The following is a 23,672-nucleotide window of genomic DNA, read 5'->3' on the forward strand; positions in this document are numbered from 1 at the left end:
TATCTTGTCTTAATGCCCATGTACAAAAGTTAACAAGATTCTCAAAATCGTTTCCATGCAGTTTCTGCTGGAGAGACATGATACGGATGGAACTTACGGCGGTGGAGAACGCGTAGTATACATGCCTGACTCGTGCCACTTCCTCGTGCGGTTGTACGGGAACTAAAGTGCGGATGTACAGCAACTACGACATTAATTTCACCTTCTTCTCCAGTCAGTTGTTTGTTTCTGTTATGTTTTATGGGTGTTATATTTCCAGTATCACGTAATTGGTTGAAAAGTTTCACAAATAATTGTCGAGATGGGTGACATCATTTGGGATATCGTTCCGCTTACAGAGCACTAGAACGAACGGCATTCTCCATACACCATCAACAAGTCGGCATATTCAGCATTGGTAAATACCATTTTCCACCACGTCGTACTACTGAGTAGGAAGTCGTAATGAAATCAGTGTGCTGTGAAGGAAACAAACATAAGAACGCCATAGCCTCGTAACTAAGCAGTAGAATGGAGCAGACAATATTGCCGGAATTTTCCGTTTTCAAACTACGATAAACTCTAGTTTATTTTTTAATGTGAATAGGCACTGTTCCACTTGAAAACGTAATTTTCTATAATAATATACACTCAAATAATTGTTAAAATCTGTGAATGGGCTACAATTAATATGATCACTTGGTTACACTTAATTTCTGTGAAAACAGCACATCAATGGCACCTTTCATTTTAAAAATTTTGGGTTGCAAATTTTAGGTGACTCATCATGTATGCACACCTCATAAGATTTGGAATATCGAGGGATTAAGCACATTAAGGCGTGAGTACTCCTGTTGTAAGTGGTAGAGAGCACTGTATACACACAAGTAATTCAGTTTCTTGTATTACAATACAGCAGATGTCGCTTCTTACGGTCTGTCTTGAGTCTGAGGTAAACTATATACAATTTCAGATGAAGACTGCTAGTACCGGTAGTGTATACAATACAGTACGGACTTTAGTTAGTGTTTGTGTTTCATTTTCAATGCGTATTTCCCACTTTGACCGAGACCCAATTGTGATACTGATTCACAGTGTACATACACAACCACCAGTGAAACTCGTGCCCTCATCCCGAGGTGGTGCAGCTCTTTTGTGGCACACCCCCAATGGAGGTGAGCTGCGTGTACCATTCGAACCACATACCAGCCCTCCTACGACAGTTAATAACACTAACCGTTACGCTACGGAGGCAATCAGCAGTATCAGGCATCGTAGGGGTTACACAAAGTACAGTGTCAAAAGCGTGAAAAAGCGTGAATGATAGACCGAGGGAAGGTCGACCGAAAGCGACAACGCCACGTCAAGATCGGTATACCCGCGTAACAGCGCAGAGAACAACTTCGACTGCTCAACGAAATCACTTTTCGATGACAAACCGTAGCCCGTGTAACTGCAAAAGCTGTACGCAGTCGGAATCGACTGCTCAGTGCCCAGTTAAAGTCATTTCGACCGATTTGACGTGTTCCACTAGATAATCGTCGTCATGTTGAGAAGATAAGTTGAACCATAAAACATCGTATTTGAGGGTTCGACGAATGGCGTAATGTCATGTTTGTAGCCCAGATAAACGACGGCAATGGGTGTGGAGACGTAAAAATCGTGGTGGAAAGTACCAGCATGTTCAAGACGAGCATGTATTTGGAGGTAGTGGTGTAATGTCTTGGGGTGAAATTATGCATGGAGGGGCGTTAACTGCCCAGCGGTATACTGATGAAGCTCTTCGACAACGTGTACTGTCCTTTAGGGATGAACGTGGTGCTGAATTAATTTCCGTCGACGACAATGCTCACCCAAATCGAGGTGCATGCATGATTGAGGAACTCTATGAGAGTGGCGGGTACCATCCATATGAACTGGCGAGCTTATTCACTGGATAGGAGTCTGACTCATTGACTGAATGGTCAGCGTTCAGCCCTTCGGTTTAGAAGATCCCGGGTTCGATTACCGTTTGGATCGGGGATTTTAATCGCGACTGATTAATTCTTCTGGCTGAGATTTTGTGTTTGTTCCAACACTCTCCCCGTGATATTCAGAAAACACACCACACTACCAGCCACCGCAGAAACACGTAATCGTGAATACATCTCTCCACATAGGGATGGTGTCAGGAAGGACATCCGGCCGAAAAACAGGGTCAAATTCGCATTCACATCCATGACCCCACAGGTGTGGGAAGAGCGGTAAAAAAATAAGAAGAAGATTCACCGAATATGAACTCCATTGAGCACGAATTTATCAAGTTGAAAACGGCTGTATTTGATCGTCCACAACTTCCACAAATACTCCCAGACCTCATTAGATTTTCCCAGATGGAATGGAGCATTCTTGCTCAAGATGACGTCAGTGTACTGATTGCTAGCATGCCACAGCGTTTTAGAGACCTGAACAGTGCTTAAGGAGGCCACACACGATAAAGAGTGAAGAAGGGACAACCTTCAGAAGGGAGAAAAAAAGGGAAAAAAAGATTGTCTTTCTTTCTTTCTTTCTTAATCCGTTTACCCTCCAGGGTTGGTTTTCCCCCCCGGACTCAGCGATGGATCCCAACTCTACAGCCTCAAGGGCAGTGTTCTGGAGCGTGAGACTTTGGGACGCAGGATACAACTGGGGTGGAGGGCCAGTACCTCGCCCAGGCAGCCTCATCTGATATGATGAACAGGGACTTTGTGGGGGGATGGGAATATTGGAAGGGATAGACAAGGAAGAGGGAAGGAAACGGCCTTGTCCTTAAGTAGGTACCATCCCGACATTCGTCTGGAAGAGAAGTAGAATTACTGGAAACCACTTCGAGGATGGCTGTGGCAGGGGGGGTGGGCATCGAACCTCCTCTACTCAGTTGAACTTCCGAGGCTGAGTGGACCCCGTTCCAGTCCTCGTACCACGTTTCAAATTTCGTGGCAAAACCAAGAATCGAACCCGGGCCTCTGGAGGTGGCAGCTGATCACACTAACCAGTACACCGTATAGGGAGACCCGAACTTCTTTTGAGGTGTATAAACATACATGATATGAGTAAAGAAATGAAATCACAGATAACGCTTTTTGGTCCGAACCGAGCCGAGCGGGACCGATGCACTGTGCACAGGAACTCTGCACGCTGTTTGCACGCGTGATATTTTGGGCGTTTGAGAGGCCCTGATGTAAAGGAAAATCTTCTTTGAAATAATCGCATTCTCCTTTACATCAGGGCCTCTCAAACGCCCAGAATCTTCATTGAAATAAACGCATTGGGGCCGATGACCTTCGATGTTAGGCCCTTTAAAACAACAAGCATCATCATCAAGCAAATAATCGCATTAAACGGGATTGTAAATAAAGGTTACAGATCACTTTGTATGGTTATGAATGTATGTAGGGGTTGTAGTAACGATGTGAAGGAGGGGAAGTATAAGTCACTGGTAAGACCCCAATTAAAGTAGGGTTATTTGATTCGTGAACAGGAAAAGATCCAAAGAAAAACAGCACGAGATATTTTCTGGGTGGTTTTCGTTGAAAGAGTAGTATTAAGAATATGTTGCAAATTTTGGGCTAGGAAGACTTGGGAGCACGAAGATGAGACAGTCGACTAAGAAGTATGTTCCAGGCTGTCAAAGGAGATGTGATATTTGTAGACGTAGTATAAACTCGAATGGTTTTTAAAAGTAGGGAAGATCATATATATGTAGATAAATTTGTAATTCAAAAGGACAAACTGGAGCAAAAATTCGTTTATATTGGAAAAATTTACTATGGGGGTTATTCGATAAAATTCCATTTTTTTAAAATAATTTGAGACTAGGTAAACAATTGGTACATAAGTCCTAAATGCATTTCAATGATGAGTAAGCGCGTCATGAGGGAGAACTGGCATGACTCTTTCCCGAGATCCCAAGATGACCTTTAGGGTCTAGTCCTTGATGTTTGGGAGGAGGTTGTCAAGAACCAGCAATACCCGTCTCATAGTTTCCATTCCTCACAGACTTCAAGAGGCATTGGAAATGGAAGGCCTTTATACGAGTTACTTGACGAGCTCGTGGGGTGGTTCGGATATACGTAAAAATATACAGTATGTTCCAACAGGAGTAAAAGTCGTTAACTCACTACGGTGAGATATTCTTATCCCATTAGGGGTCAGTTGGCGAACTAATCCACAACATCTTGCGACGGCTAGTAATGCTAAAAATAATGTTGAACACATTTAGAAACTGAGATCCAAACCTCAATGTACAACTACAGTGTCTGACATTAATCATCCGTTGTACATGCTGAGCTTTTATTACACTCACCAGCCCGTCCGATAAACTGACGTACTTCTACTTTTAAAAAATTCCTTGTTATCTCTCTATTGCCTGCAGTTATAGGAATTAAAGACGAGGCCATTTATATTACGCTTAACCTCCTGAGGCCTGGTGTCCTTTTAAAAGTGCACTATTTAAAAATGGAATATCCCGAGGAAAAGTATTTTAAAAATAAAATAAATAAAAATTGGGCATATGTTTGTGTTTCAGTTTTTTGGAAATTCGTTTACCTCGATGTGGTATGCTTTTCAATTCACTGTCTCCCACCAAGACATGTTAGAGAAGTACAAAATTTTATGAGATATGAGAAAAAGAGAATAACATGTTTTGTCATTTAGATAGAAATCTGTACATAACTTCATCCATTTCTCCAAATTTCTGCAAAGAATTGTTCCCTGATATCTGTGGTTTGTTTCAGTTGTAATTGGCACTATCGCCCTCCTTCGAACCGTCGACGCTGGAGTAGTGCCAATCGCCGATCATCCAGCAGGAGAGCCTCGAAGCAGTTCCATACTAATCGCCGATCTGCGTGCAGGAGAGCCTCGAAACAGTTCCATACCAACCGCCGCTCTGCCTCAGAGGGCTACTACCTGTGATACGGTGTACACGGAATACCAGCCAATCTGCGCTGTTTACCAGCGAAACACCAAGATTTTCAGGAATGTGTGTGCTCTCAGAAGATTTAATCACGCCAAGAGGACTCGTAAGTTAACAAATTCCACAGATACTTGATATACAGTATTGGCTACTGATTTCAGTACACCCTAATATATTTCATTGATAGTAAGTTCTTGTAACCAGAATTGCTCGGGAGATGTCATGAGTCGTAGAAGAGAGACCGAATCTGTCTTAATCTGTTTACCCTCCAGGGTTGGTTTTTACCTCGGCCTCGGGGAGGGATACCACCTCTACCGCCTCAAGTACAGTGTCCTGGAGCATGAGACTTTGGGTCAGGGATACAACTGGGGAGGATGACCTGTACCTCGCCGACGCAGCCTCAACTGCTATGCTGAACAGGGGCCTTGTTGGGGGGGGGGGATGGGAATATTGGAAGAGATAGACAAGGGGAAGGAAAGGAAGCGGCCGTGGCCTGAAATTAGGTACCATCCGGCATTTGCTTGGAGGAGAATTGAGAAACCACGCAAAAACACTTCGAGGATGGCTGAGGTGGGAATCGAGCCCACCTATACTCAGTTGACTTCCCGAGGTTGAGTGGACCCGGTTCCAGCCCTCGTACCACTTTGCAAATTTCGTGGCAGAGCCGGGAATCTAACCCGGCCTCTGGGGGTAGCAGCTAATCACGCTAACCACTACACCACAGAGGCGGACAGAGACCAAATCCTACAAACGAAAATAATCTAGTATTTAGATTTTGTATGTTAGACGACCTAAAACATTATTTACCATACGGTGTTGTAGGCACCCTGAATTTTCGGCGTCCATTAAGCATTCATGCACAAAGCATTAGCTAAAAACTTACACAGAAACGTAAATTACTCATAATATTTTAAATATTATAAACACATTTAGTTTCGAATGGCCAACACTGTCCACGTTTCTCGTATGTTCTGCCTATACTGAATGACGCTGTCTTCCTTCTGTAAGGAAATGCGGGACTGGGGTCGGGCCATTAAAAACGTTTGGTATCGAGAGAGTGACTACCCAGTGTGAGTCATGTAGATATCAGCTTGCATTCGGGAAATAGCAGGTTCGGACCCTACTGCGGCAGCCCTGAAGATGGTTTTCCCATTTTTAAACCAGGCTGTAGCTTAATTAAGGCTACGGCGGATTCCTTCTCATCTAGCCCTTCCCTATCCCAACATTGCCTTAAGACTTGTCTGTTTCGGTGCGACGTAAAGCGAAATGTAAAAAAGAAAGTTTGGGTGAAAAGGTAACTCCAATAATCAGAAGAAAACTAAAGTGTGATTTCAGAGAGTCACCCCTTGTGGTACACATCGATTTTCTTTGGGACACTGGATGAGTTAATGAACATATTTTAATAGGAATGAAAGGTAAAATTAAGATCCTCATCCCTTGCTATATCGTAAAGGGGTTATTTGCGTGAACGCTACACGAAGAGTTTTAAATGATATGCCGTGTAGCAGAGTTCTATTAAAAAGTCCTCCTAGGACCACTAGCCCAATTTTTAAATATGAAATGTAAGATGATGACACGAAAATAAACAAATCGAAAATGTATACACATTTTCTTCTGTGATCTGGAAATTGTGAAATAACGGAAATAGAAAAGGCACTGTGCACGGTGCAAAAGACGACTTCGCTTGGTTGCCCAGAGTGCAGACCCCCACTCCTCGATTTGGAGCAATAGCGCTGTCTCTCTCTTTCCCCACGCCTGTCTCGCTCGCTCCCCCTGTCACCCCCTTTCTTCACTTACTCCGTAGCGCTCCAAATCCGAGCCGAGTTGAGCTGAGCTTAGCCGAGTAGCCCAGAGACGAAGCGTTGGTCCGAGCCGAGCCGAGTAGAACTGATGCACAGAGCACGGAGCTCTTGCGCCTTGATTTTCACGCGTGAGATTTTGGGCGTTTGAGAGGCCCTGGGCGAGATGGAAGGAATCGACCGTAGCCTCAATTAAGCTACAGCCTTGGTATTCGCGTGGTATGTTGATTGATCCCACTATAAGATTCGAAAATGAAAAGCAGCCTCGATCAGTGTGTGAGAAGAAAAATGCCATATACACTGACTGACAGAGCCAATGCAACACCAAGAAGGAGTGGTTCGAAAGGGATGAAAGTTGGGGAAAAAACAGAGACGGCACGGACGAATAATTGATGTTTATTTCAAACCGATATGCAGGTTACACAATGCGCACGGCATCGACACAGTAGGATGTAGGACCACCGCGAGCGGCGATGCACGCAGAAACACGTCGAGGTACAGAGTCAATAAGAGTGCGGATGGTGTCCTGAGGGATGGTTCTCCATTCTCTGTCAACCATTTGCCACAGTTGGTCGTCCGTACGAGGCTGGGGCAGAGTTTGCAAACGGCGTCTAATGAGATCCCACACGTGTTCGATTGGTGAGAGATCCGGAGAGTACGCTGGCCACGGAAGCATCTGTACACCTCGTAGAGCCTGTTGGGAAATGCGAGCAGTGTGTGGGCGGGCATTATCCTGCTGAAACAGAGCATTGGGCAGCCCCTGAAGGTACGGGAGTGCCACCGGCCGCAGCACATGCTGCACGTAGCGGTGGGCATTTAACGTGCCTTGAATACGCACTAGAGGTGACGTGGAATCATACGCAATAGCGCCCCAAACCATGATGCCGCGTTGTCTAGCGGTAGGGAGCTCCACAGTTACTGCCGGATTTGACCTTTCTCCACGCCGACGCCACACTCGTCTGCGGTGACTGTCACTGACAGAACAGAAGCGTGACTCATCGGAGAACACGACGTTCCGCCATTCCCTCATCCAAGTCGCTCTAGCCCGGCACCATGCCAGGCGTGCACGTCTATGCTGTGGAGTCAATGGTAGTCTTCTGAGCGGCGCCGCGGACGCCGGGAGTGCAGGCCTCCTTCAACCAATCGACGGGAAATTGTTCTGGTCGATATTGGAACAGCCAGGGTGTCTTGCACATGCTGAAGAATGGCGGTTGACGTGGCGTGCGGGGCTGCCACCGCTTGGCGGCGGATGCGCCGATCCTCGCGTGCCGACGTCACTCGGGCTGCGCCTGGACCCCTCGCACGTGCCACATGTCCCTGCGCCAACCATCTTCGCCACAGGCGCTGCACCGTGGACACATCCCTATTGTTATCGGCTGCGATTTGACGAAGCGACCAACCTGCCCTTCTCAGCCCGATCACCATACCCCTCGTAAAGTCGTCTGTCTGCTGGAAATGCCTCCGTTGACGGCGGCCTGGCATTCTTAGCGATACACGTGTCCTGTGGCACACGACAACACGTTCTACAATGACTGTCGGCTGAGAAATCACGGTACGAAGTGGGCCATTCGCCAACGCCGTGTCCCATTTATCGTTCGCTACGTGCGCAGCACAGCGGCGCATTTCATATCATGAGCATACCTCAGTGACGTCAGTCTACCCTGCAATTGGCATAAAGTTCTGACCACTCCTTCTTGGTGTTGCATTTGCTCTGTCAGTCAGTGTATGAACGATAGGGGCTGCCTGGCCGAGGCGGTAAAGGCGTGTTCGGTTCGCCCGAAAGGACGTGGGTTCGAATCCCCGTCAGGAAGTCGTAAAATTTAAGAAACGAGATTTCCACTTCCGGAAGTGCATAGTGCCCTGAGGTTCACTTAGCCTACACCAAAAATGAGTACCAGGTTAATTTCTGGGGGCAAAGGCGGCCGGGCGTAGTGCTAACCACTCTACCCCATCACGTGCCGAGGTTAACAATGGTGGAAGCCTTTACCTTCCACTCCTCTAAGGGCCTTCATGGCGTGTACGGAGGTGACTTTGCTTTGCTTTGCTTTGCTTTGCCTTGCATATATGAACGATGCACTGAGGATCTCAAAAGAAATACTATATATTACAAAATTGAAAGTCATTGGCGTTATGATTGGTGCTAAAGGGACAATTCCGAAGGAGACGCTGAACCCCCTGACCGTATCATCCAGACTATAGCGGACTCTGAAAAATTCATTGGCAATTGTTAGACCCCATTTGACTAGAAATACAACACCATGTACTGGATTTCCTTTTCCAATAAAATCTGAAAGAGAAAATCCACCTACAGGTGGATAATTTCGAATTTTAACTCAAGCCCCACTTACATCCAAACATCAGATAAAAGAAATATTGTTGGCATAAACTGATTTAGAGGCCGATTTTTCGATTCCCTAATAGGGGCCACTATCAGGTGCATTGTCTCTTTCTTGTATTTTTTAAGATATTCTGCCCCTGCAGTAAAAATGTTTAGAAAATTAAAATAATATTTTCTCCCGTGGACAACCTCGTAGTGTAGGAATTATACACAGTTCAAAAAATTAGGAGAGCATGGTTTGTAACGCCTGGTATGTGAACGTTAATTTGGTAGGTGGAGTTCCAATTGTCGTATAGAATACCTTGAGACCTTAGCTACTCAGGGTATGTCAAATCGAAGTTAGACTCCATCTGTAGGCGTAGCTATCAGGCGCGGCTCCATAATACGATCTGCAGAGCTGCAGAACCACCACAATGAAAGATATACAGTAATGTAATATATAGCGATTAGAGATCCCATCCTTCATATTGAGTGTGTATATCGAGCCAAAGATCGATACCCACACAACTGCTGGTGATCTGGCAACCCTGTTTAGATCTGTGAACGACAGAATATTAGGAGAGCACACTTAACTAAAGCTTTCTTCCGTTAGGTGGCTAAGAGTCGCCCATAAGGTTCTGTATGAACTGCACGCCTTGCAGTACGTCTGGCCTATTCCCGTGACCATAGAGTTAGTAAATAATACACTAGACAGTGCCACCGTCCGTGAGAGAGTCGCTGTAGCGAGTGAGCCTGTTGAAATATCAGTTGTTTGGGAATAGCTCCCTCCATTGTACTCACCAGTGTAAATAGAGAACTTTTAAACTTTTAAAATTGTGTAGATATTGATATGGTTTAAAATTCTTACATGTCAACATTCTCACATACTACAGTAGAGTTGTGATGCTTCTGTTCAGTAGAAAGAAAGCCCCAAAAGTTTAAATACAGGATAAATGCGTGATAAAAGAGGATGGTTGTGATTAAGTAACACAAAATCAATTTACTGTCCATGTTAAGTCTTCAAACAACGTACCTTATGATTGGGGTACGCATATTTTTCTATCTTTTGTGTAAATGACCAGGACTTCAGCAAAATTCTATCCAACGACCGAAAACATTCTCTCTCGTACGAAGCGAATGAGCTAGTTCTTAGGCTTACAAGTAGTCATGACTATGTTTCTCCGTAATGGTAATGAATTCTTCCGAGTTAGGTAGTCATGAAAATGAAAACAGAAACGCTAGTGTATTCAGATGATGTTCCCCCTCCATTAAGAAAGCCGGCTGTCAAAGATGTATGCAGGTCTCGGAACCTTTGTAAATATGAATGTGTCGAGAAGTCAACATTTTTTTCCGATAAGCGGAAGGGGGATTTATTTTTTGTAAATTTTTATTGTTGTTTTTGTACAAGTCAGTTTTATATTTATATTCGGTATATTTTCGTGAACTTCACACTGACAGGACATGGAGAAAAGCGTTTCCGCGGGATTGGAGGACGTATTCACACGAGCTCAGCTGACACTTCCTGTATGCAATACGAATTTAGGTTTGTCTATTACACTTACTGCAATGGACTGGGCGTCGCAGAGCAGAACCACCAACATTATTCAGCACGAGCCGCCACTGGTAGCCATGCATTAAACTGTCAGGTGACAACTCATAACAAAGTGAATAGCGGTGCGTCCGCGTGTCGTTGTGCGGTTCACAGACTACTGCGATCATATGAGCACGTTCTACGTAATCCTGCACATCCCAAGAGACATCTCAACGAGGTTGAAGTCGTAAGGGCCGTCACTTTGATCCAGGAAGGATGGACTTTTCGTCGTTATGCTGTGGATCTCAGTGTATCTCCGTCAGTTATTCACCGCTTGTGGAATCGCTGCAATGAGACACACCAGTTCACAAGGAGGGATGGACAAGGTCGTGGACGCATGACAACCCTACAATATGACCAATATCTGACCATCTGTGCGCTGCGGCGTCGTTGAGCAACTACCAGAGAACTGCAAAAAGACCTCAGGAAGGTCACTGGAGTCACGGTGTCTGACCAGACAGTAAGAAACAGATTAATAGAAGTGTCTTTACGACCCAGACGTCATGTTCGAGTGCCCCGTTTAACGCAGCAACATCGCGCAGCTCGCCTTCTGTCTGCCGGTACCCATGTCAACTGGCATCTTCGCCAATGGAGACCTGTGTTGTCTACAGACGAGTCCATATTTCCCTTATATAGCGTGATGGACGTCAAAGTGTATGGAGACGCCGTGGTAAGCAATATGGTAAGCAATACATGCCAAATGTTGTCCAGGAAGGCGACCGATTCGGACAAGGTTCTGTGATGGTGTGGGGTGGCATCAGTATTGTTGGCCGTACTGATCTTGTCGTCGTCCGTGGTAATTTTACCGCTGCGGGGTACATCGAGCAGATACTGCTACAGCATGTGTTGGTTGCTCCATACGGTGTTGGCCCTGAATTCGTACTCATGCACGACAATGCCAGGGCTCATGTAGAGCGCATCACCAGAGCTGTCTTGCGAGAACTGGACATTCAAGAAATGGAATGGCCAGCAATGAGTCCCAACCTTAATCCCATCCAGCATGTGTGGGATAGGCTTGACAGAAGTGTTCGTGGGTGCCCTGTACCACCACAGACTCTCCAAGACCTTGAACTGGCTCTCATGGAAGAATGGGACCTGATAACACAACGTGAGCTTCGTCGACTTACAAGGAGCATACCACGTAGGTGCCAAGCTGTGATAAATACTCTTGAAGGACATACACCATAGTAAAGCTCTCCAACTGTGATAAAAATCCATCCTGAAGGACTGTTATCACTCGTTTTTCGCCCCTGTTTGGACATTTCCGTTTGCGTTCTGAAAATGAACGCGAATTCATCGATATTCCTTTGTATACTTCAATGGTAAAGAAATTAGGTTTGGTTGGTAATATACATGGGTGTGAGGTATTGTTTTGTGGAGCATGGCATACGTTCAAAAATATGTTCCCCTAATTTTTGAACTGTATATATTTATCTTTTGTCTTAGGTTTAAGTTCAACTCACGCCTCATCGTACGATCGTAATTAGGCCTATCTAGTGTTTAGAAATGGTCTCATTCAGCCTTAAGAGTACAAGAATCTATCTGATATAAAAGTAACGAAACTCATCTTGAACGCCAAGAAATATAACTGACTAAGCGCGCATCCCTCCGATATTCGCACACCTTTCTTCTTTCTTTCTTAATCAGTTTACCCTCCAGGGTTGGTTTTTCCCACGAACTCAGTGAGGGATCCCGCCTCTACCGCCTCAAGGTCAGTGTCCTGGAGCGTGAGACTTTGGGTCGGGAATACACCTGGGAAGGAGGAAAAGTACAAGGTCGTGGACGCATGACAACTCCACAATATGACCAATATCTGACCATCTGTGCGCTGCGGCTCACCTGCTATGCTGAAAAGGGGCCTTGTGGGGGGATGGGAAGATTGGAAGGAAGAGAGAAGAGAGGGCCGTGGCCTTAAGTTATGTACCATCCCAGCATTTGCCTGGAGGAGAAGTGGGGAAACCACTTCCAGGATGACTGAGGTGGGAATCGAACCCACCTCTACTCAGTTGACTTCCCGAGGCTGAGTGTACTCATTTCCAGCCTTCGTACCACCTTTCAAATTTCGTGGCAGAGCCGGGAATCGAACCCGGGACTCCGGGGGTGGCAGATAGTCACGCTAACCACTGCATCACAGAGACGGACACACGCCTTTTTTGCAGGCCCTAAATTGTCTTCGCAGGCCTATGGCCCTTCTAGGCGGCAGTAACGGGTATTCGATATGCTTTTCATCATCAAACAACTTTGTAATATCCCACGAAAAAAGTGTTGGTCTATTATTGTAATAAATGTCTCATAAAATGTAATTTGTTAATTTGTTAGCTTAACCTTTACCAGAATGGAGTGTATTAATTCCTTACTGAATGAGCTGAAATACTTTCTTCCTTAATCCGTTTACCCTCCGGGGTTGGTTACGCCCTCGGACTCAGCGACGAATCCCGTCTCTACCGCCTCAAGGGCAGTGTGCTGGAGCGTGAGACTTTGGGTCGGGGATACACCTGGGAAGGAGGACCAGTACCACGCCCAGGCGGCCTCACCTCACCTCGGGGAAGATTGGAAAGGATAGACAAGGAAGAGGGAAGAAAGCGGCCGTGGCCTTAAGTTAGGTACCATCCAGGCATTTGCCAGGAGGAGAAGTGGGAAACCACGGAAAACCACTTCGAGGATGGCTGAGGTGAGAATCGAAACCCCCTCTACTCAGTTGATCTCCCGAGGCTGAGTGGACCCCGTTCCAGCCCTCATCCCACTTTTCAAATGCCGTGGCAGTGCCGGGAATCAAAACCGGACCTCCGGGGTAACAGTTAAACACACTAACCACTACACCACAGAGGTAGGCACGCTTAAAAACACTGCTCGAAAATGAATTTAGTCACTTCTTAATTTGCTCAATATTTTGATACTATTTCATTTTGAAGGAAAAACAGTAGCAATATTAAACACAGTCTTTTTGTTTGAACAATGAATGAATTTGAAAATAGTCTTAGGGTACTAAGTATATGGCTTTGTTTAACAAATTGTCTTACATTAAAATGGTAAAAAATAAATTGTGTCCTCTTACTGGAGTAGTGCAGCTCTTTTCACGCTCACCCGCCAATGGAGGTTAGCTACTTGTAAAATTTTAACAACATAGCAGTCCAGCCATTTCTAAAGTTCTGGCTGTATTGGGAATCGAACCCGAGCATCCGAGAACGGCAGCTAACAGTGCTAACCGTTATGCTATGGAGGCGGACATTAAAGTAGAGACGAGACCTGCGTTTTTAGGGAAGCTTGTTAAGAAAACACTTTAGTACGGTGCATTCCCTCTGCTACTGTGAGTTACAGCCTCACTACACCTTTTCAAGCATCTGACAAAACTCTGTAAATTCAATTGACAAGGGCTTCTTCACTGAGTTGTAACGTTTGAGCAGGTTGCACTCGACATCGAATGTGTTGTTCCAGTTGGTCCCGGACTTGTTAGATTGTATTCAAGTCTGAGCTGCTGGATGGCCTCTCCATTCTTGGCAAATTGTGCTCCTTTAGGAATCGACGAAAGGCATTGGCATCGTGAGGGTCAACACAGTCGTGCATGAAGAGCGCATTATCTCCCATTCCGAACGATAAAGAGATCAGTTTTGTGGCAATACTTATACATGCGTATACCTTACACTGCCTCCGAAAGCAACTGTGGATCGAATTATTTTGGGTTGGAATGGTTCTTCTTGTCTTCTCCAAACACGTAGACGACCATCTGAACCATATACTCGTAGAGTGAATAGTATCGCAACTCTTCAGTAAAAGTGCCACGTCATAGCCGCCTTTCAATATGGTCTCTTAGAAAGTGCAGTCTCAGGCTATGATGTCTATGATGAGCCTTAGCAGGTCGTGGGAACCTTAAACCAGGCTGTCTGAGTCCATTTCTGATGGTTTGATCACTGTTGTAGGTTTGTCTGTAGTGCTGTGTATTCACTTGGCAGTTTAACAAAGATTGTAGCCGCACAAAAAGGCCCTAGGCTGGGGTATTTTCCCTTCGTCGACCAGTGTTAGGGCGCCTAACAACACATCCAGTCTCTTGGAAACGTTTCCAAAGATGCCTTATGGCTGCCACCGCTGTCACTCTAGTCAGCTGCCTCTGAGAATAGACTTCTTGAAGATCAACGAAATGAGAGTGGATTCATTTGACGAGAGCTGCTTCCCTCTTTCCTTGCCATGATCCTGACCATCTCCCATGACTCATGTACAATTCCATGCACTCTAACCAAACTTTCCACACACTTTGATTTGTGTTAGGTGAAACTTCCAATTACTACTCAAGTACCGCAAACGAACAACAGTATCGCCATTTGTAGACAAATAAGAAACGTGATTTTACTATTATCTTCATTCCCTGCCCAATGTGTATAAGTACATTGCTGTTGTGAGCATGCAAGAAAGGGACTAAAATTTATTTCTTGAACATTGCATATTAATTAATTCACCCAACAATTGTTATATGTACACTTGTCGAGACAGAAAGTGAGCGCGCTTGAAAATCCTATCCAATTATACAGTAACGAACAATGTCACGTGCAAACATGATGTGGTTCCTCGTTCGATACTCAGGGGCAATTAAACATTACTCATATAGAAGTTGCCATCATAACTGGGAGTATCTACGAGTGTGGGAAGCAATTAGATAGCTCCGTTTCCTGTAAACGGCCTTAAATTCGAGCGAGGTGTAAGATAGCAGCTAGACATTTGTTATGCGTAATTGTCCGTGAAGTGCCGTGGCCCAGTGGGTACTGACTCAGGTTCACAGCGGACAGGTGGCTTGTTCAAGTCTGCTTGGGATGGTTTTGTATTTATTTATTTATTTATTTATGTATTTATTTATTTATTTGTTTGTTTGTTTATTTATTCACTCCGCTTCAGCAACAGCGGACAAATCAGTCAGATTGCAAGATCTCCTATCACGTTTATTACACACAGGTGGTTCATTCTACCGGAAACTATGGCACACCTAAGACCTCACATCCATGAGCGGGTACTTGCTTTCGTTGAAAAAGACATTTTTGGGAATCGAGAGACGTAAGCCGACATGCTGGCTCAGGTTCGTGGCGGGTCTCAGCCTAGGAACAGGACGATCGCTCATCGCTGAGGCCTATTCATCCCGTTCATGAACTCCGTGCAACTATGCCAGGCCACACATTTTCCGGACAGCTCGAAGACGGCCTTGAAACGCCTGAATGAGGCAAGGTTACAATCCCGGCGAGGGGTTAAGAAACAAAAGCTCACTGAAAATTCACCCCCTTACGTTTGCCGAGGACAACGTGCTACGTGATTGTTCGAATGTCATATTCTCCAAAAGAGCACGTTTCCCTCCACGAACGATGCGCCGGTAGGCGTGTTTCTCACTTTCGGCCGAACATCGGCGCTCTGGCCAGTATCAAGTGTCTGTTTCGTGTTGGGGTTGGATGAGTTCTCGCGTGGTACAGAATCGGGCAACGTCGCACCGCCGGACAATATATGCACATTTTAGAGAATATTGTGATCCCTTCCGTGATGATGCTTCATCCCGCCGATTTTGTACAATTTCAGCAAGACCTACGTCCGATCTACAAGTACTGATCAGTTCAGGAATGGTTCGCAAGGCAAGGTCAGGTCGATTGACCTCCTTGTGGATCAGACATGAATCCCATCGAGAACATGTGAGCTGAGACGAAGAGCGTAACGGTTGAGAACTTGCCTGATCCTGTGTCAGATACGAACGACGCCCTCTGAGATAATGCCACTGCGGTCTGAGACGAGGTTGCAGATGACAACACGTATGTTTCTGTCTTAATCGATTCCATGACCACACGCCTGGAAGAGGTCATGCACAAGGGCGGTGTGTGGTCCTCTTACTGAGAAGACACCGAGCGCATCTTCAACGCTTTTCGATGGCTATCCCTGTGCTATTTCGTTTGGATTTCGATAGGAGAAAGCTTCCCAGTCAGACTCTGATATTTATGTCATATAATTATCATCTGCAATAGTGTTATGGCACGTTGGATTCACGTTAAGCTTACAGTGGGCGATTCTATTTTAAAATCTTCTGCAGGAAGTCTATATGCCTCCGCGAGGACTCGCCGCTTCCTTGATGTTTAATGAGTACCGTCTACTTACACTCACCTGTGAAAGGTGATTATTGGTTTTACGGCCTATCTCGTGGCTCCCGGTTCGATTCCCGACCAGTTCAGACCATGTGGCTAAGGATTTCGTCACGCTGACAACGTGGCACTCCAGTATCTGCAGGTCATCTAGCTGGGCAGTGATCGTCTTGACATTGTTGAATGCGTTGTAGCGCCACGGGTTGGATTTCTTTTCTTGTATTTGTCATTGATTTTTAGGGGAAACAGTGCATGATAATTAACGCTAATCAGACAGGTAGAGAGGGATGATGAGGAAGATGTCCGACCCCTTCAATAATAAAAGTATCGGCAAAGGGAAGAGCCATGAAAATCTGAAAACGAAAATCCTTGAAACCTAGCAAACGTAATACAGTTGGGGTTGGAAGAGAACAAGAAATGGCCAAAGGTGGTCAGATATAGAAGGTGAAAGTAAAAATGTAGTGCAATATTAAATGAGCAGGACACTTGGTTGGCATTCTGCGCTCCCAGATAGAGATCAGGTGGACAGCATATTTACCTTGAAGTCATGAAATGCCGTGTCTGACGAACACATCTTAGGTATCCATGTTATTCTACCCTTTACGACCGTATTTACTGTATTTGTCTTCTTAGTCAACTACCCAGCATTCTTTCCCTCACCACACTGTTCCTCCTTCTAAGTCGAATCATACCACAATTTAATCCCATAAGCTCAATCTTACCTTGGTCGTTGTTCGTACTGATCATTATTTTCGTCATTGCTGTATGTTCCTTTAAGTGAATTTGATATCTTCAGTTTATGAATAAGCAGGGGCGGCCCTACCGAATGTGCTGAAGTGCTGCACCACACCACACAAATAAATTAGTTTAAAATATTATCTACAATGAAATACAGTGCATTGAAAATGACGTCAGCCAAAGAATAGGAAATTATTCAACTCCCCTCACAACCAGGTAACTACTGGTGCGCTCCACGCCGGGTGCTGTGCCATCACAGCTCAGCGAGCTTTTAGCCAGAAACCAGGAGCTCTGCCTTTTGCGCATGCGTGCCGAACTTCTCCGATTCAAAGAGAATGTGTTCCGATAGGCTGTGGGAACAACAGCCAAGACATCACTTCTCAGCGATTCTTCGTTCGACCACAGAGAGGCAGCACTAGCACTAGTCACACTTGCGTTACGATCGATATGAGAACGTGGCAGCTGGCACCTTCTTGACTCAGCGGTAGTATTTGATAGGGAATCGCTCAAAGCAAACGGGAAAACAAAATACTGTAGAGCTGTTCCCGCCAGGTCTTTTAATATCAAAGAGGACAGAATACTACCAACTTGCTTATTCTATAGCCACATTGGTAAATCGATGAACTATAAAAATTGTACTTTTTATGTTGTCAAAATAAGGACATGATATTGTGATTTTCTTTAATTAAAAATGTCTAGTTTATAAATGTCATTATAAAAACATAACATGTAATTCTTCATTACGATGTTGCTGGTTTCATTTTAATGATGTCGGTAACATTCGGAAGTTCTGTTTCGGCGCGCTCACACCAAGTGTTTGAGTTCGTGAATATTTTGCCATTGCAGGTGTTATTGTGTGTCTAATTATATATTTTTATAGTTTCCTTTTATGAGGAATGTGTATATGTGTTGGGATTGTTTGCGTTTTTGTTCAGTGTGGAAAACTAAGTGGAGAGCCCCTTGAAAACCACATACCGGTATGTTTCTAAATATTTTTATTTTTTGGAGTGGGGATGGGTTACAGCACACAACTGATTTTCTGCACCAGCCGCCACTGTGAATAAGGTAAACTTAGTCGGCCTGAAAACTGGATGATGGAAGGATATATTTTGCCTGTAAACTGACTTTCATCTTTCAAATATCATACGTTACAACTAATATGTTTTTCTTTTGTTTATTTTCACAGGATACTACAAGGTGAAAGACGGAGTATGCTAAGCAACATATTACAACTTTATAAACTCATCGTCTAGGATATCACGGTCAATTTCCAAAACAATTAATTATACTAAACCGACAGGAAAACACTGATCGATTATTATTATTATTATTATTATTATTTTTATTATTATTATTATTATTATTATGTATACAACGAAGTTTCAATAGTTTCTCTTCCTAAGATAACTACGTAGTCAAAGAACACATTTGCCTGGGTACAAAGAATGTATCTTCATTGGCGTAGCTACAGCCTAAGTGGAGATTAACGCACCGCACTTTCTCCTCTCCCATGTCGATACGGAAATAAGGTACGAGCTCAACACGCATCGATCATCTTTCAAACTTCACGAGAACACCATGCTACTGATTTAATGAACATAGGAACCTTAAGTCTCTTCGTACTCTACGGCAATTGTGATTTGGCAAAAAGACTGACGTGAAGGGAGCACTCAAATTTGCAAGTTAAATAAGAGAAAATAATTTGAAAATTGGCCCGCATCTGCAAACGTTCCATTCATAATAAAAACGGATACATTTAAGCATACTTCATATCAGTAGGAGATTATAAGAAAATTTAAAGCAATTACCCTACTTGTACTGAACTTGCTTCGTTCCAGCATTTTGTTATAAGATACCGGTAATGCATATGCAAGTCATAGTATAAATACCAATTTAAATGATCCCATGTCCAATGTTACAACTCTACAACTAGCCTACATCTGCAAACGTTCCATTTATAATAAAAACAGATGTACATTTAAGCATACATTATAGCAATATGAGATTATAAGAAAATGAATAAACGTTCAGTCTCTAGACAACAGCGAAATACAGCGTGTACTTTCATACGAAAATCACTGACATAGCTTTTGTTTCATTGTACAATGCCAGTCCTGATAGTTTCAGTGAATCTCGCGGCTTACATAAGAAATATATAGGCCTACATAATTGGGGGTGGAAGTTATGTTTGAGTGAGGAGATTACTTGGTTAGAAGAAATGATATTTTCTTTTTGAAACAAATATTACCAGGTAACGTATATTTCATTTTTGTAAATAACCAGCTAAGGAGATATTAACTCCTCACGGTGAATCTCATTTAATGACTAACAAGTGTCCCAGTTTATATTTAAGGAGTAACGTACTTATTTCTATACGTACGTTATTCCATATTCATTTCGTAATAGATTACATGACTTATTTAGTAACTAAACTTTAGTAGTAACCTCATTAAATCATTAGTTACCCACCAAAAATCGATTATCTGTAAGAACTACAATATTTTAACTAACCAAACGTGAAAGTCATTAAGACATTATTTTGAAATATTTTTAAATTACGAGGATAATTTTTATTGACTTTTCATTTCTTAATTCTAAATGTATAGGACCCAAATTTCCTCTTTTGTAATGACCACAGGTTAAAGGAAACACCCCTACGATGTGAAATTATTTTCTTCTTCTTTCTTAGGTAAACGTATTAAAATAATCTGTGAAAACACACTGAAATTTTGAAGGAACAACTGACGTAATGATTTGTGAAGAAATTATACATGATAATATTTTCCATTATATAATAAATTTAACAAATAAATATAAAATAAATATAACATTTTCAAAATTTCGGACAGATCTCTTGAAATTGTCCTTTTCTTCTTCTAAGGATGTCTACTTTTTTAAGACAAATCTTGCTACCCTCACGTTATTTACGCAAGTGTACAGTTGCATGACAAGGAAATGTATTAATATTATGCACTTTGGTATTTATAAAATATAATTCATTTCATCATTAAATATATAGCATAAATTATGTTTATAAATTTTGTTTTTCCCATAAATTATCCTAATTAAATTGTTCTCCAATATATCCTAGATTATCAGTTTAATGCTTTTTCCTACAAGTCCTCTTTCATACAATTGATAATAATCTCGTTAACATTAAATGAATGTTGTATGTTTTATGTGATGAAGGATTAATTAGTAAAAAATATTTTCCGTGTTAGACAACTATTTATTCAATGACATGCATAACAATGCACATCTACAGTACGTGATTCTGTTATCAGTAAAAGGTGTAGTTATGTTTGTATGTAAATGACACATCTGAAGTGCTTCCCGTTACCTATTTTACATTTCTATATTACCTATGACTGTTGTCTTTTCAGAATTCTGTGTATTCAGTTCAGTCCAATTATACTCAATATGTTCAATGTCTATGGCATTATTTTAAAGGATATGTACTAGTAATTACTTGCCTGATCACTGTAAATACATGTAATTACAAGTTATCAATAAATTGTACATTTGGGATTAGAGTGTTGATATTTATTACCTAACTTCGAAGTCCTTGAACATTCCTTATTGCAGTGACATTATTTTAAAAGCATATTAAAAGAAGATACACAATGTCAGTGGGAGGTTAATGCTTTTCATGTAACATAGATATTATTTTTGGCGTGTGCTCTCATGACAGTTCACTACGCTCAGCTGAGACATTAAATATCGACGATATCGACACTAAGACATCATTATACTGAACACTCCAGAATTACGAGCTGGAACGTTGGAATACTGATGACTATTTAATTTTTTATAACCACACAATGACATATAAAACTGACATTGACTTCTCAATCCTCTATTTCAAATAAATCGCACAACTCTAAACTCAACCTCAAAGCTCGTACATGAAAATCACACAAGTCTACACGAGACATTAGCGAAAGTCAAATTACTTTGATACGTTTACTTGGTTAAATAACTTGCATGCTGCAATTGACATAACTTTGCTCACTTCCGAAAACAAAATGATACAACTATTTACACTAAATTTAGTATCTCATATGCACTTCCTAATGTTATACTAACAAAATACAGTTCATCTGCTTCTTTCCCAGAATCATCTTCAGGTCAAGTCGAATGACCGCTCCAATTTAGCCTTCCATGGTGGTGTCCAGGATAATGTAGGTTATCTCCATTCTTCTTCTGCTGCTCTTGAGTTTCAATACCTTATTGACCATACCAAAATTCCAGTTGTCTCTCACGTCGAATGTGGGCGTATTGCGAAGGTCTGGAACTTCTTACACGTCTGAATATTGGCATATTCACCACTCCACACTTACTTAAACCTTTCCATTTCATTTGCAAATTTTATTATCACCATTATACCGCACGGATAAATGCCACCCAGTACCCTTAAACTCGGCACTAACCCGTGTCGAAAATTGCACATTGAAAATGGGTGTTCCCATATTTAATTCTTGTACAATTTTCCTGCTTTTTGGTTCCCCACAAATACACATGGTTCAGATACCCTTAATTTCATTAACGGCACTATTACTGCACATTGTAACGTACAATTTAACACACAACGGATGTGCAGGTGGATGGCAGAATATAAATTGCAGCACCTTGTGACTTCAAGTGCATGTAACGATATTAAAATTAAATAACATATTAAAATATTCATGAAACAAAATAATCATCGGACTATGTACTCACACTTAGTACTTACCTGATCACTTACACATGTTGTTGATGGGCGCCAGCTACAAACAGATGTAACGATAATAGAATGAGAGTCCTGAATATCTCTAGAGTGTGGGGTAATAAGCTTACTTTGACAGCATAACATACAGGTTCTGGGAAAAGGAGATTGGTGTTCGGTTTCCCCATTAAAATGTGAGGTTATCTGATCTACAATAGAAATGAAACCATCAATTTTGTTATTACTAAACAAAATACATTCTTTAAACATTGATTTTAACAAGTGAGATTTACTGCGATAATTCAAAAGACAATGTAAAACTCTGACATTATAACTGAAGGAAAATATAGGCAAAAATTTGAAATCTTCTTGACCGGACATTTAAAAGTTACACAAGAAATCTATCCCTCACTCTTCACTTGACTGTACCTCGAACACTTTGCGTGTTGTTACGACGTATTTCTTTGAGTTGGTATCAGCTGTAGGTATTTCAAACCAAACTTGGTGATGTATCCTTTTAGTTTCACAAACGAGATGTAGCATGGCTTGAAATTATATTCACACTCCCCCGATGGCACTACAGCCCTTGAAGGGCATTAGCCTACCAAGCGACCGTTGCTCAGCCCGAAGGCCTACAGATTACGAGTTGTCGTGTGGTCTTGGCTTTCGAGACAGGGGCCGCTATCTCACCGTCAGATAGCTCCTCACTTCTGATCACGTAGGCTGAGTAAACCTCGAAACAGCTCTCAGATCTAGGTAAAAATGCCTGACCTCGCCGGGAATATATTCACACTTCACAATCAAATTTACAAGTAATTCACTGATAACTGTTAGTGTGCATTACGATGACTCAATATTCGGCTGACACAAGAACTCGACTGAACAGATGCACGAAACACACTCCATTTTGTCACTGACGATTACGTATCCATATCACGGTTCTCCACTCTTCTCCTTCCAACTGACTTCAATTGACTTAATGGCAAGTCTCTCCATTCATCTCCTTCCAGCCAACTGCTTCTAACCAACTGAACTATCCAAGTGACTCCCCACTACCATCTCACTACAACACTCCATGGCAAGGCTCTCCATTCAAATGACTGCCGCTATAGTATAGAGCCCATATATACTGTATATAGCCATTAGTTGACACATGGTATAACACCCACTTCAGAGCTCAAAATAGATATGATGTCACTTCCACCCAGCCACAAATGTTACATACTATGTTGAAATAGCCTAAGGCACATACGGAACTCCCTAAATATGATCTCATCGCTAAATGCATACAACGACAGAGCGATGACTCGACAGTTACAGTAACAGTATTGCACCATGTGTTTCAATGTCAAAAGTTTTCAAAAAACATATCCATATCTGATATTGGGTTGTTAGTCTCGCTTTACATTATTTTGATGCTAACATATACACACACACACATATATATATAATTTAACTACAATGAAGTGAGCGATAATTAATTAATACATAGCGAAATCAGATTATCGA

At 42.7% G+C, this 23,672-nt stretch overlaps 1 protein-coding gene across 1 annotated transcript in view; it reads left to right on the forward strand.

The window, feature by feature from the left end:
* LOC136871879 (uncharacterized) overlaps positions 1-20,989 on the forward strand; it is a 34,118-nt gene extending 13,129 nt beyond the window's left edge. The window contains exons 2-3 of the mRNA XM_067145538.2: positions 4,734-5,018; positions 18,645-20,989. Of these exons, the coding sequence (XP_067001639.2) occupies positions 4,734-5,018; positions 18,645-18,676 (317 nt within the window). The 3' untranslated portion in view covers positions 18,677-20,989. The remainder of the gene's footprint in view (positions 1-4,733; positions 5,019-18,644) is intronic.
* Positions 20,990-23,672: the final 2,683 nt, after the last annotated feature.

This window comes from Anabrus simplex, chromosome 4 (genome assembly GCF_040414725.1).
Source record: "Anabrus simplex isolate iqAnaSimp1 chromosome 4, ASM4041472v1, whole genome shotgun sequence".
Classification (NCBI taxonomy): Eukaryota; Metazoa; Arthropoda; class Insecta; order Orthoptera; family Tettigoniidae; genus Anabrus; species Anabrus simplex.